Here is a 13,076-nt window from a genome sequence, read left to right on the forward strand (position 1 = left end):
GTTGCCGTACCACAAGCCTCTATATCCCTCACTTTGCTTTTTCCGTGTACACGCACTCTGTAAAAGCGATTCTGCGCAGCCCCAAGGCGCACGCCGGCAAGTGGAAAGCGAAATGTCGAGCCCTGGAGGAAGGGATGAGGCCGGGCGCGCGCGAAGCGCAGACGGCGGCCGGGGCATTAGCGGCACATTAGCCGCGCGCACACATACGCGGGCCGTCCTCCGCGCCTCATCGGCACTTTGCCCTTCGTCGGAGAACGTTGATCGAACTGGGGCGCGTCAGCGCCTTTCACGCGTATGCCTCGCTCGGGGGGGACAATGCGTAACGCAAATTACGACGAGTGGCTCCACGCGACGCGCTCCCGGAGGAGAGCCTTCATGAGCGGCATCCTTCGCACAGTAACCTTGGCGCTACACGCAGCTTCCACCACGGTCGCCCATCCGTGAATTAAAGGGGGGCGGGACTGCTGTGGCTACCCGATGACTGTGCAGGGCTGCCGGCCTAGACCGAGGGTAGCGGCGGCGCTGCCGATGAACACGGCGGCGGAGAATGTTTTGCTTCTTCTTTCGACCTCCTCGATGGCGTTGAATCACCACCCCGCGTCTCTCGCGGACCATTCAGGCGGGCGGCGCTTCCTAGTCATAATGTTTCTCACGGGGAGGTGGAGCGGACGGGGCGAGAAAGGAGGGGGTAAAGGTCGCGTTGTGTCTGAAAATGACGCGCGCATACATGTGCTCTCGAAGCGACGGAACATATGCGAAAGGCTGCTGCCGTTGCGGAGGTGCCCTTGCTTCGGGCTGGCGACGACGTGTACAAGAGCCCGCCGAGGCCGAGCGGAGGTTCGTGGGTGGCGGTAGATCGCTTTGTTAAAGGCAGATAATTAGACTCGCGGGAGCTGCTGGGCAATCAGGCGGCCGTAATTGTGTCGGAGGCTGAGCTGAGTGAAATGCTATTTAGGTAGCTGTCTTGCAGTGTATGCTTCGCGTCGCAGGACAGCGACTAGGGGGGCAAGTTAAGGGACACATCACTCAAGTCTCTGACTGGCGTGCTTGTAATGTAGCTGGGCGCGGCCTAAATAGGAATATATTACTGTTGTTAATCGCTCCCCCCCCCCCCCCCCCCCATAATAAAACGATTTCTTGTGACGTTCTCCTGGGGTATCCCAAACTTAGGGCTCGAGCGCTAAAATGAATTGATTCCAACAGGCGTAAATTAAGATGGTGAAGACGATTGCAATAAAAGGTACTCCGAAATTTTATCATTAATTGGGCGATCAAAAGTGGCAGGACACGAATGAGCACTAAGCGTAGCACACCCATCGACAAGTCTTGACTATTGTATCCGCTAGAATACTTAAATATACCAGCGTGTCTACGCTTCTAGAACTCTGCTTATTATGCGAATTATCCATCGGCTGAAAAAAAAACCTAGATATGTATCGCCTGGCAAAACAAACACAGATCATTCCAAAAATAGAACGAAGGTATGCTTAGCGAAGAAAGAATGGAAGTGGGAGGAAGAAGAAAACTTTAAAAATTAACTTAAGAAAACAAGATAAAATAACGTGCGACAGTACTTGCACACATTGAAGCTGTAATTATAGAAATCATAGTAGATTACACAGCAGTCGCGGTGGTGGCTACCCATTAGTGATAATCAGAAGGTTGGTTGGTTGGTTTAACGTCCCAAAGCGACTCGGGCTATGAGAGACGCCGTAGTGAAGGGCTCCGGAAATTTTGACCACCTGCGGTTCTTTCACGTGCACTGACATCGCACAGCAGACGGGCCTCTAGAATTTCGCCTCCATCGAAATTCGACCGCCGCCGCCGGAATCGAACCCGCGTCTTTCGGGCCAGCAGCCGAACTCCATAGCCACTGAACCACCGTGGCGGCTTGCAATCAGTTAAGAAAAAGTTGAAAAACTATGCTATACATGCCCCATATCTTGCCACTACTTGCAGATAAGTGCATCATACTAGTTCCACCCACATAAGCAGCGTATATGTTATCACCTCGTTGGTTTCATGCAGATGCAAGACTTGCGCTATTTGCCCTGATGAATTTTTACTCCGCCGTCTAAACAATGAGTTAATTGTAAAAAAACGCTTGTAGGAGAGATTCTATGCACTACGACCCCTTGCTTGCCCCTTCGCTTTGAATGTTGCGCGTAGATAATGTTATGTTAGTGCATTCGAATGTTATATTCTGTGGTTCAAATGTTACGACGACAGCCACATTCAAATGCAGCTTTATCTCGACCCCTAAACAAACCGGCGAGAACACTTAACTAATAAGGACAAACAAGCAAGCACCCGAATAAGCTCCTCGATGCCTTGTTTGAAGCATGGTACGCGAACAGAATAAAAAGCTAACGCTAGCTTCCAGGTCGAAAGTGCGGCAGCCGTTCCAGCGACTAAATCGCAACTATTCCTCGACTTCGGAGCAATAACTGAAACAAGGACAAAAGAGTGAACGGGGGGAATAACATCCGAAGCGCCACGAAAAGGAAGGAACAAAAGGCGGGCCCCGAGGCGGCTCTCGCCTCCGGCGTTCCGGCACAGTCATTGAAATGCAGCTGACTCCGCGCAGCGTGCGTGTCCTACGACCGCGGCACACTCCATCTCTCTCTAACGACTCTTATCGTTCACGAGGCTAATCTCTACCCGACATATACGTATGTATATATTCAGCCTCCGCGTTCATTCCGCGCAAAATAAATCGAGCGGATGCCCCCAAGCATCATAATGAGCCGCTTCACCACAGGTAGAGGTTCTTTCGGCAGACAGTATAACGGGTGTACTTTTGTCGCTATAGTGCACACCTCGCCTCTGCGCCTCTCTGTAGTGCATAGCTTCCTGCTCGCAGTGGTGGGCACCTCCGGCTTACAACGGCGCCTCTTGTGATTACCAAAGTAGCAAGATTACGCAACTCGCGACGCGTACGTCTGTCGGGCCTTCGCTCTGGATACGTGAACTTGGTGGAGCGCTTGCCAGCATGCGGTTGCGGAATCGGGGTATCGTCAACAATAAGCTTTCAGCAACAGCGCGGTAGTACCGTAGTCCCTTGGCAGCGTTCGGCGGCGTGACTTGCTACATTCAGGGTTATCTGAGTAATGTCCTCTTATCCATTAACTATTTTCTACTTTCGGGTCTTGTATTGCGTTTCCACTTTTTCTATGTACGAATAGAGTGTGAGATGAACTGACCAAGCTGAAGTGTAAACGCAGCCCTTGTGTGAATCAAACTTGAAAGATTGGTTTGGTTGGTTTATTGGGTTTAACGTCCCAAAGTGACTCAGGCTGTGAGGGACGCCGTAGTGAAGGGCTCCGGAAATTTCGACAACCTGGGGTTTTTTAACGTACACTGACATCGCACAGTACACGGGTCTCTAGAATTTCGCCTCCATCGAAATTCGTCCGCCGCGGCCGGGATTGAACCCGCGTCTTTCGGGTCAGGCAACTTGAAAGAAGAAAAAGAAACGAATAAATCTATGGTGATTAATACCAATAATAATTGTCGGAATATTTGTAGTATTTCTATCATTGTAAACACTCCACAGAGAATGGGTGAGCTTGCTCGAATTTTCTTTGCCTAGGGAAGGCACAAACTGCAACCAAGTGAAGTCACGGATTAGTGAAATATATTTGCTTACGTATGCTGTACATGCTAAGCAGCTTTTTGGAAACGGTAATATTTAAGCGCTAAGTAGCGCTGACCCCGTTAAGACGTATCAATAAAGATAGCTATTCAGAATTAAGCATGCCATTAAAAATTAAACTATAAATTCGTTCCAGGCACTTAACTGCGGGAAGGAGAAAGCCGTTTGCGACTCATTGCACTGATTTCAATTTGCCGCGCTTATTACAGATGCCGCGAAATTATAAATTTCTCGATGATCTTAAGGTCACGTAAACTTAAGATCATGTGACATCACAAGGTCACGCGGCATCACAACGTCACTTGACCTAGGTGGCGATGTAACGGACAGACGGACGGTCACCGCGAGTATGAGCCATTCAAGGCTATCGCCTTAGTAGAGAATACAGGAGCAAAAGACTATGAACGAAAAATTTTAGACGTAAACACGTAAGGCAGAAAATTAAAAATAAATGTAGTGGCGATTTCATTAATAATGACAGAAAAAAAGAAAGAAAAAATGAATGAATGAATGAATGAATGAATGAATGAATGAATGAATGAATGAATGAATGAATGAATGATGGTGGTACAAACTTTATTGGATGCAGCCCTTATTACGGGACACCATTGGCGGTAGCCGCTGCCCGCGCTTTTTGAACCAGAGCCCTCCAGGAAAAAGCAGCCGGACAGGGCCGTCTCCCAGCCCTCTCTCGTTGGCTGATTTATTCTCTTTTTTCCCGGATTTTTCTGGCAGGCCCATACCATATGATATGCGTGAATGAATGAATGACAAAATTCCGTCAAGCATTAAACAATGAGTGTGGCCTAATCACAACGCAACGATAAGGAAGCACGACGCACTCGACGATCGCCTATCGTCACATTTCAACTCCAACGTTCGGATACTTGCAAGTCTTACAATTACGCAGACAGCAGCGATTATTCGTGCTGATGAGCATCTGGGCAGCATGTCAGCGCTTCCGAAAATCATGAACGAAGCCGTAACTCTAACAAGCGCACTATAGCGTCGCCCGCAACCTCCCCTTCCTTAGTTGGGGCGCATGCCTAGTGCCTCTCGACGAAGGAAAACCCATATGCCACACCATGCATATGCTTCAACGGAACACACTTAATGGTGTGAGACAAATTTTGAGTTAGGACAGTACGCAGCCCAGAGATATGAGCGTGCGCAACACTGGTAGTTACAACCACCTCGAAATTGAAATAGCTTCATCCTCTACAAGAGCACTCACTATCGGGTCATTGTCTTCGGCGCGTACTGAGCGCTAACGGCTGCTCTTCTTGGCTCCTATATTTCCACACACTGCTGACTCCTTGTACGAAGCATTGCCTGAAATTACAGCCATGGTAGTTTTATCGAACAGATTTCTGTGAGTGCCCTGCATTTGCGAGTGCAATACATACACTGTGTTGTGCCCTGGACCGCCTCGATCCTCGCCCATTAACAGAGCAAAAGATCCTTGGTCCGTGGCCTCAGCAGTCGACTGCCCTCAAGGCATACAAGGCACTCTTTCCCTACTTGAGAGCGACTGGATTGAGTGACAAATTGTGACAGCGTTGTGCGTGTGTGTGTGTTATGCCTTTTTCCCCTTCTCTCTTCCTCCTTTTAGTCCCCTAATCCCTCTTCCCCAGTGCAGGGCAGCCAACCGGAACCCCTTTCTGGTTAACATCCCTGTCCTTCCCTCCTCCTCCTTATCTATCTATCTAAGTACGCAGCAAAGCACGTGAAACCTAGGAAATGTGTAGTGCAAATTTGGTGTCTTACTGCCATGCTACCAGCGTTTTTGAGGTGTGAAGAAACACGGAAGGCCATAAATTTCGCCATCACAAAAGACCCGCCTGTTGAGATCACTTTGTGTCTTTGAGCAACGCCAAATGAAATAAAAGATAGCAAAACATATTAAAGTCGGCTCGTGCTGCCGTAATCTGCTGGTAACAGAATGGTGTTTTTTTATGGTTTTATGTGCTTTAACGTCCCAAAGCGACTCAGGCTATGAGGGATGCCGTAGTGGAGGGCTGCAGATAACTTTTATCTCCAAGGATTCTTTAACGTGCTCTGACAATGCACAGAACGCGGGTCTCCAGCATTTCGCCTCAATATAAATGCGACCGCCGCGGCCGGGATCGCACCCGCATCTTTCGGGTCAGCAGCCAAGCACCGTAACTGCTGAGCCACCGCAGCGGCTTACAGAATGATGGTTGTAGACGACAAGACAAGGATAGTAGTCTTACGCGGAAGTTCATGCGTGAACGAAATACCAGGAGGGAAGCAGGGCTGTTGGGTAGCAATATGTGATGGGATGGAAATTTGTATTCAGCCGTCGCGTGAGTAAATGAGAGAAATAAAAGCACTTCGTCCGCAAAGGAGATGTCGGAAAATCGCGAAAATAGGTTACGGTTAAAGATCAGCAAGCATAAGCTCTCTTAGCTGGAACAGAGCGCTAGAGCACTTGCTTTGAAGACGCATGTGTACCAACTTTGAATTTATGTCGATTTCGGGTTACAAAGGGGGTGCTTTGGGAAATTTCATACGTACACTGCCTCGGGTTTTATACCTGGGCTCTGGCGTTAGGTCTCCGCAAGGCTTATACTTAGCTTCTGAAGCAAGAGACAAAAATAAACGGTGGCCCAGAGTTATCAGGGCTATCTTTTCACTCTTTTTTTTTTATTCGGGGTGGCAGGTTGCCATATCCTTTGGTACGGTCACCTGGCTCGTGTGAGAGTGAGCCTGAAAGCGCACAAATTTTTCGGAAAGTGAAACCGCAAAAGAATAGTGTAATTGGTGTGTCGATGCCAATATAGACTGATGCAACTCACAGCTTCGAGAGCTATAGAAGCCATTCGGTTCTGTCAGGGCGCTCATACAACACGAGATTAGTACTCCATAATCCTCGAAATAAAATTGACAATGTATCGTTCTTGGAGCTCTGGCAACACTCAAAACGACAGGAGTGAGCATGACGCTCAGGAAACAGTACGATACAATGACAATTTAACTAGTATCTCCGGTATCTATTGCTTACTTGGTCGTTCTCTCTGGTCATTTGAACGGCTGAAAATATTTGAAGAAGTGATCCGCGAAACGGCCGGTTGCAAAACAGAGAAGAAGACAAGTATAAAAGGCTTTCAAAGCGACGAACCAGCCTTCATTATTTAGAAGACATAAATCGATTATTTCACGTGCCGGATAGCCTGCGTAAAGAGAATACAACACAGCGAGCTCGGCTCAATGAAGAGTACAAAAATGTCATCCTCGCGCCCTGGGGCACCGTCAGCGCACCCGTCGCGTGGATAAGGCGCTCCCATCGCTAGGAGCTCGGAGGCGGAAGAGTTGGCGACGGACCCCGCATCCCGGAGAGGGACGGACGCACCGTCGACGGCGAGTGGCTTTACGCCCCATCACCAAAGAGGCGGCGGCGGCAGCGCTGCGCGACGACGGGTGCACAAGCCGCAGCACGCGCGGCGGAACTGGGCCAGCCGCCGGAGGAGTAGTCCCGTTAGCGGAGAAGTCCACCGGAGAGTGAGAGGGAAGGAGAGGCGCCCTTCCCCGAGCACAGCCAGCTGGCCTCCGCTGCTCCTTCCTCGTCTTCGGAGCAGGGGGAGGGAACCGCTGTTCCCCTCGCTTATATATAAAAACAGGTCCCCTGAATCTAGACCGTTTCCCGAGAGTTGGCCATCGGACACTGAGTCTGTGCGACGTGCCTTCTCTGCAACAGCAGCAGCAGTGCATGCTTGCTGCGCCTGGCGTCCACGTCGCCGCCGCGTACCCCTTCAGCGAAGGGCAGCGTGGGTGTTGTTTGTGCGCGCGTGTGTGATCCCCACCAGCGGCGCCCGGTGGACTACCCTGATCGGCACCGTCCCTTGACTGTGCCGCCGGCGTGTGTGCCACCCTGGTTGTCTTGAGCGCGGGAAGGAAGAACAGCACCCGTGAACCCAGCGAGCCGTCGGCAGCGAGAAGAAGCCGTCCACGATGATTCTTAGGTAGGTGTGATGAGCCCCGGGTTTTGATGTGGCCCTGCGACGCGCGTCCTTGGCTTCCCGGGCCCGGATATAGATGCCGGCCTGCGCCTCTCCTTTGGATTACACGGTGCCGGTGCGTGGATGCCGTTGCCAGCGTGTGTATACGGTAGGTGCACTGTCGCGACTCGGACAGTGCCGCCATCGACACTGTGATCCGGTGCAGTTCTAACCGCATATGCATCCGTATTACGTTGGTCGTTTTGCGCCTTTGCGATGGAGGCCGAATGTCATCTCGCCGCGGAGAGCGATTTCTTATTCCCCCGGGTCGTCTCGTTTGCATAGGCGGTCAATGTTCGTGCCGTGCGCTGAATCGTGACGATATTGACTCTCGGCGCCGATACGCGTAGCCCTTCGATAATGGCAGCGAGGTGACTTAGCTAAGGTCATCGAGGTGAGCGAGACGATGTTCTTACGCTCTTCAAGGTCTGCTTCGTCTTTCCGCAAAGGGGCAGAGTTCGATCAACTAGCTGCCTTGCGGTTCTGCCTGACTGAGGCTTCCCTGCGCTTCTTCAAGGCGCACTTTTATCCAGTTCTCAGCAGCCCATGTGGTGGACACTTACGTGATAATTTTCTGGGCCGTGTCAACCTGCGATTTACAGCTTTTAGCTCAGAAACCTAGCCAGACTAGTGGCAAGGTAAAATTGAGCTGAATTCAGTCGAGTTGAATTCAAAGCTTTCGATAGCCTTCAAGCACGACAAAATGATGGAAGTAGCAGTAAAATATCAACCCTCGATTTTATGACGCCTCGGTTCAGAAGCTAAGTATATGCTTTGTTCTACTTGCAACTTTCTCTGAAAGCGTATCATCCGCCTTGACTAAGTTCACGCTTAAAATCAGTTACTGTGCTAATATGCGAGACTCGTTGAATCCTTTCGTTCTGTATCAAGAAACCACTGCTCGTAACTTCACTTTATTTTCCGGGTAACAGAACCGAAAAAGAAGGATATTTCCGTATTCGATATTAGCCCAACACTTAAAATAAATTAATCCTGTGTCGCAGGAGTGGGGAAGAAAACGAACTGGAGGAATGGAAGGGTTCTTCTTCTACGGGAAAAAAGAGAAATATATCTGCATCCAAGCGCATTTCTCCACCGCGTCTTCGAATGACTGATGCTGCTTCTTACACGAGGGACGGTAGCAGTTAGTTACTGTGTCGAAAAACACGATACGCAATTCCAATTCGCCGTTTCATCGATTCCTCTCCATCAGCGACTCGTGCAGCAAGAAAAACGCGCGTAATAACGCGCGCGCACTTTTCGCCTCCATCTCACTCCGATCTGCGCCGCGAGGCACTACGCGATTCTCTCGCTTTCTGTCGTCATCTCTCGGGGTCGCGGAGTGGCTCACCTTTCGACGGCAGCATTTTGTGTCTCCGCTCACCCTCTCTCTTTGTAGACGTCCCGTTCGGTGTTTCAACAGGCTCGGCTTGCTTCTTTTTTTCTTTCTCTCTCTTCCGCCAACAACGGTGCGTCAAGCAATGTGGCATGCATGGATAAAGAACAAGGAACTGGGAGAGCTCAGTACGCTTGCCAGTCCATCGCCCGAAGATTCGCAAACTGACATTTTTCTAACGCCGTTATTTGCACAGTCCTGTTCGCTGATCTGAAGGGACGTGAAACAAGAAAGCAAATGGGAGATGTCTGAGTGCATTTCCACTCGAGTGAGAACTGAGCAAGAGAAGGAACAAAATTCGAACTAGCCCGACTCGGACACGGAGAGACGAGGCACGACCAGGCGAGGCAGCGTGGAAAGTGCGCATGCTACGGTGGCAATGACCGTGACCAATCGCACGAATCATCCGCGCCGCCGCCGCACGCTGTCAGCACAAGGCGGCGGCGCGAAGTCTGCGCGCGTGCACACCTGACGGCCGACGAGATTTCTCGGGACGAGTGAGAGCCCCGGCCACTGTTATTTGGCGTACGTCGAGCAGCCAAGATGGGCGGGAGGCTGCTGTCACCGCCGCAGCAGCAACGCACAATGTGGGAAGCTGACACGGGGGCACTCGGGGTACGGGTGCTGCTGCAGATGTCGAAAAGGTGCAGGCAAATGCAGCACAAGCGGGCATTGGCTTTTTACGAAGAGGGTTAAAGACTTCCCTGTGCACTACGGGGCGACGCAATCCGGCGAACCTGTTACATATAAACTGCACACGCATGACCGTTGTGACTTGAGACACTTGTGAGTCACGGAACACATGACCTGTGAAAGCTTCCATGCTGGCTCACAGGGCGGCGTGCCGATGCGGATACGCCGGACTGGCTGACAAGCGCTGAAAAACTATTCGCGTTACGCTTTTATTTTTCGGGAGATTATTTCCCAGAGTCAAAAGGCCATCTCTGTTTGGGGATCTAGAGAAAAAAGAAAGGGGGGTGGGGGGGGAGTATGCAGGCTGCGAACAGGCGTGACGACGAAAGAAGTAATGGCCTGCACTTTCGTGGAGGCGGGATTCAAGACGAAAGTGTAACAGAAGCGCGCTGGGAAAGAACTTCCTTTTTCGTTCCTTTTACATCGCTCTCGTGTAAATGGAACCACAAGAAAATTTAGAAGCTCAGTGCAAGCGCATGCCTCGTGGAAAAAAAAAATGAGGATGTCAGCACAATACCCCAGGAACGGTAGTTGCGAAAAAGCGGCCCTCAAATGTACTCCCTTCGGCGAAAGAAAGCTGTGATGTTTTCTCCCCAGAGATCCAAAACGAGAGCCCTCCATTCTCAGGAATCCTCCAGGTTAGTCCGTGTAGACGCAGAATGATCTCCGAGATGCGATTGGAACCAGGTAAACGCGCTGGAATTCAAGTCTAAACATAGAACGCTGAGCTCGGCTCTTCGCACATGCCGGAGTCCACACCCGCAAATCCATTCCAGCCTTCCGAAATCTCGACGCGGGACCTCTCGAACGCCGCATACAAATTTTACTTTTCTTTCCTCGAATGAAGCCGCGCAGACGACGCTTTACAGAGTCCAAGTGAGTGGCGCCTAAAGCGGCAGCTGCGCTCGCAGTAACCACAATAATGTCAGCACTCCAGACTCCACGCACTGAGAGCCAACGGCACTGGCAGGCGCGCACGAACTGCGTCAGAGGAGAAAATCAGAAAGAAACGCAACGAAGTAAATAGCCAAGCCGAGTGAGCACGAAGTCGAGGAACACGCGAACGGAGACGTATATATAAAGCGAGCGCGAAGATACGCGCCCGCTTCAAGAACACGGCGTGTGTGTCTGTGTGTGAACCTGTTCTCTCCGATCGGTGCGGACGGCGCAGTCACGGCGGCGGTAGAAGCAGCAGCAGCAGAAGCCAGCCAGCCAGCGAGCCGGGGAATATGGTACACAACAGCAGCAGTGAGAGGTCCTCCACGCAGTCCTCGATCGGCTTCGTGGCGTTGTCGCGATCGCGAGAGGTTTTTTTCCTCCGCCGCGATCCCGCATTCTGCGCGTCTTTCGAGGCGCTTTCTCCCCCGAGATTCGCGGCGATATAGCGGAGCGCGCGCGGCGAGAAGTAGGGCGTCGCTTGTGTAAACCGCCGAGTGCTACCGAAAACCGGCGATCGACCAAGAAAGAAGACGCTAGGGTGGTGTGGCTGCGACGGCGTCATTTCCCGACAGCGCCACGTGTGTCGAGAGAAGATGTCCCCGGAGCCGAGGAGGCACGCACACATACACGCGCTCGCGCTTCGCGGCGACTGCGCGAGCGCGTTGTGTTGTACGTCCTCATCGGAGTCGCATCGACGAGGCCGATTTGTGTAAGGACGCGCGGGGCGGATCGGCCGACCAGAGAACGGCGCGGCGTCGAACGAAGTTGCTGCGTTTGGGTGGGGAGGGACGCGATAGAGAGAACGCGCTTGCACGGCGTTATTATCCTCGGAAGGAGCGCGCCGCTGCGGACTCGAAAGCTCCCGAGGCGGTGGGACTCCCACGTGAGGAGGCGCGTTCTCTCCATTCTGGAGCGGTGCTATTTTCATGCTCTGCAATAGTGCCGCGAATTCAGGAACTAGTGCGCGAGTGTTATAAGCGGCCCGTTAGTGCGTCGTGACTTCTGAATTAAAACATGTATTTGCGTCTTCTCTAACAAAAATTTCTTTAGACGGTAAATAGACTGTCCGTAGACTTCTGTCTATAAGGTCTATATACTCTCTATAGACAAATCCTAGAGAACAGTCTATAAGATAGACAATCTATTGATTTATGGCCATGCGCTTTTAGTAGACTTTTGTATATGGACAGTTTATAGACTATGAGTATACAAGGATAAATATCTATAGGAAGGCAATAGAGTCTTTAAGAAACTTATAGACTGTCTATAGACCATTTTGTAAGGGTTGTGCAGGTATAGAGAGCGTTATAGTAAAACACAAGAGTAACAGTACATATATCCGAACACGCTGTCTATATTACTGATCTTGTGAAGCCAAGAGGACGTTAGAGAGTATACTAGCACAGCGGAGACGTACTACCGTGGGTGCATTCTGGCCCAGCCGGGTGCCTGCTCCGCATACTCACTACGTGCCCGGCTGATCCAGTGCAAGTGTGCCTAGCTATGACGAGTGCGACACATGCGATAAATCTTCTAACGACAGCCAACACTGCAAGTTTTGAGAAAAAAAAAACATAGGCTTCCACTATTTCTATTATATGATTTAATACGTATACAATACAGGAAAACCGTGATAAGATAATTGTCGTAATGCATTCTTTTTTTTTTTACCATGCGGCAAATAATCCCAAAGTCACTAAGAGTCATCGCTTCGCCGTAACTTCACACGTGCATTTAAGCCCCGATGAAAACAGCTTCCTCAATTTGCACGAAAATCGCAGTTCACTGGGATTGTGTTTACAGGCCGACAGCCATTCAGCGAAACAGTCTCCTAGCAGAGACCGCATTCCTGGGTCTTTTGTTTCCCCTTGCGGCGCTTTCGAGACCTTCGGCCTTGGTTAAGAACCAAACTAAAACTGCTGCGCCCTTTTCCGCCGTTCCCCACGACTAGGAACGCGCGATAAGGGAGCACGCGATCGATGCAGGAACGTGATGGCGACGGAATTTCGCGTCTTTGTATAACCTGAACGTCCTTGTCCTAGCGGCAACCAATATTCACACATGTGAGCGCGTCACGCGCGGCGGATGCGTAAACAGATGAAAATAAAAAAATGATAGTAAATGAGTTGCTTTGCTCCGTCTTATACACAAGGGGAACAAATGGTAATAATAATACTTAGTTCGAGAGTTGCAGGTTCAATAACAAGGATCTTTTTTTTTTCATCCTCCACTTGAGAAGTTATCCTTCTTATGCAATCTGGCCACAGGGGTTATTCTCGAACGTCCATGCGAAATATGATAACCCTCCTGCACCGTGTTTACACAGGACACCCTTTCAGAATGCGCACCATTCGTCAAATATACACGAACCAAT

The 13,076-nt window shown here is 50.6% G+C and overlaps 1 protein-coding gene across 1 annotated transcript in view; it reads left to right on the plus strand.

The window, feature by feature from the left end:
* Positions 1 to 7,306: 7,306 nt before the first annotated feature.
* LOC144129254 (salivary peroxidase/catechol oxidase-like) overlaps positions 7,307 to 13,076 on the plus strand; it is a 170,265-nt gene continuing 164,495 nt past the window's right edge. The window contains exon 1 of the mRNA XM_077663268.1: positions 7,307 to 7,638. Within this exon, the coding sequence (XP_077519394.1) occupies positions 7,628 to 7,638 (11 nt within the window). The 5' untranslated portion in view covers positions 7,307 to 7,627. The remainder of the gene's footprint in view (positions 7,639 to 13,076) is intronic.

This window comes from Amblyomma americanum, chromosome 4 (assembly GCF_052857255.1).
Source record: "Amblyomma americanum isolate KBUSLIRL-KWMA chromosome 4, ASM5285725v1, whole genome shotgun sequence".
Lineage (NCBI taxonomy): Eukaryota > Metazoa > Arthropoda > Arachnida > Ixodida > Ixodidae > Amblyomma > Amblyomma americanum.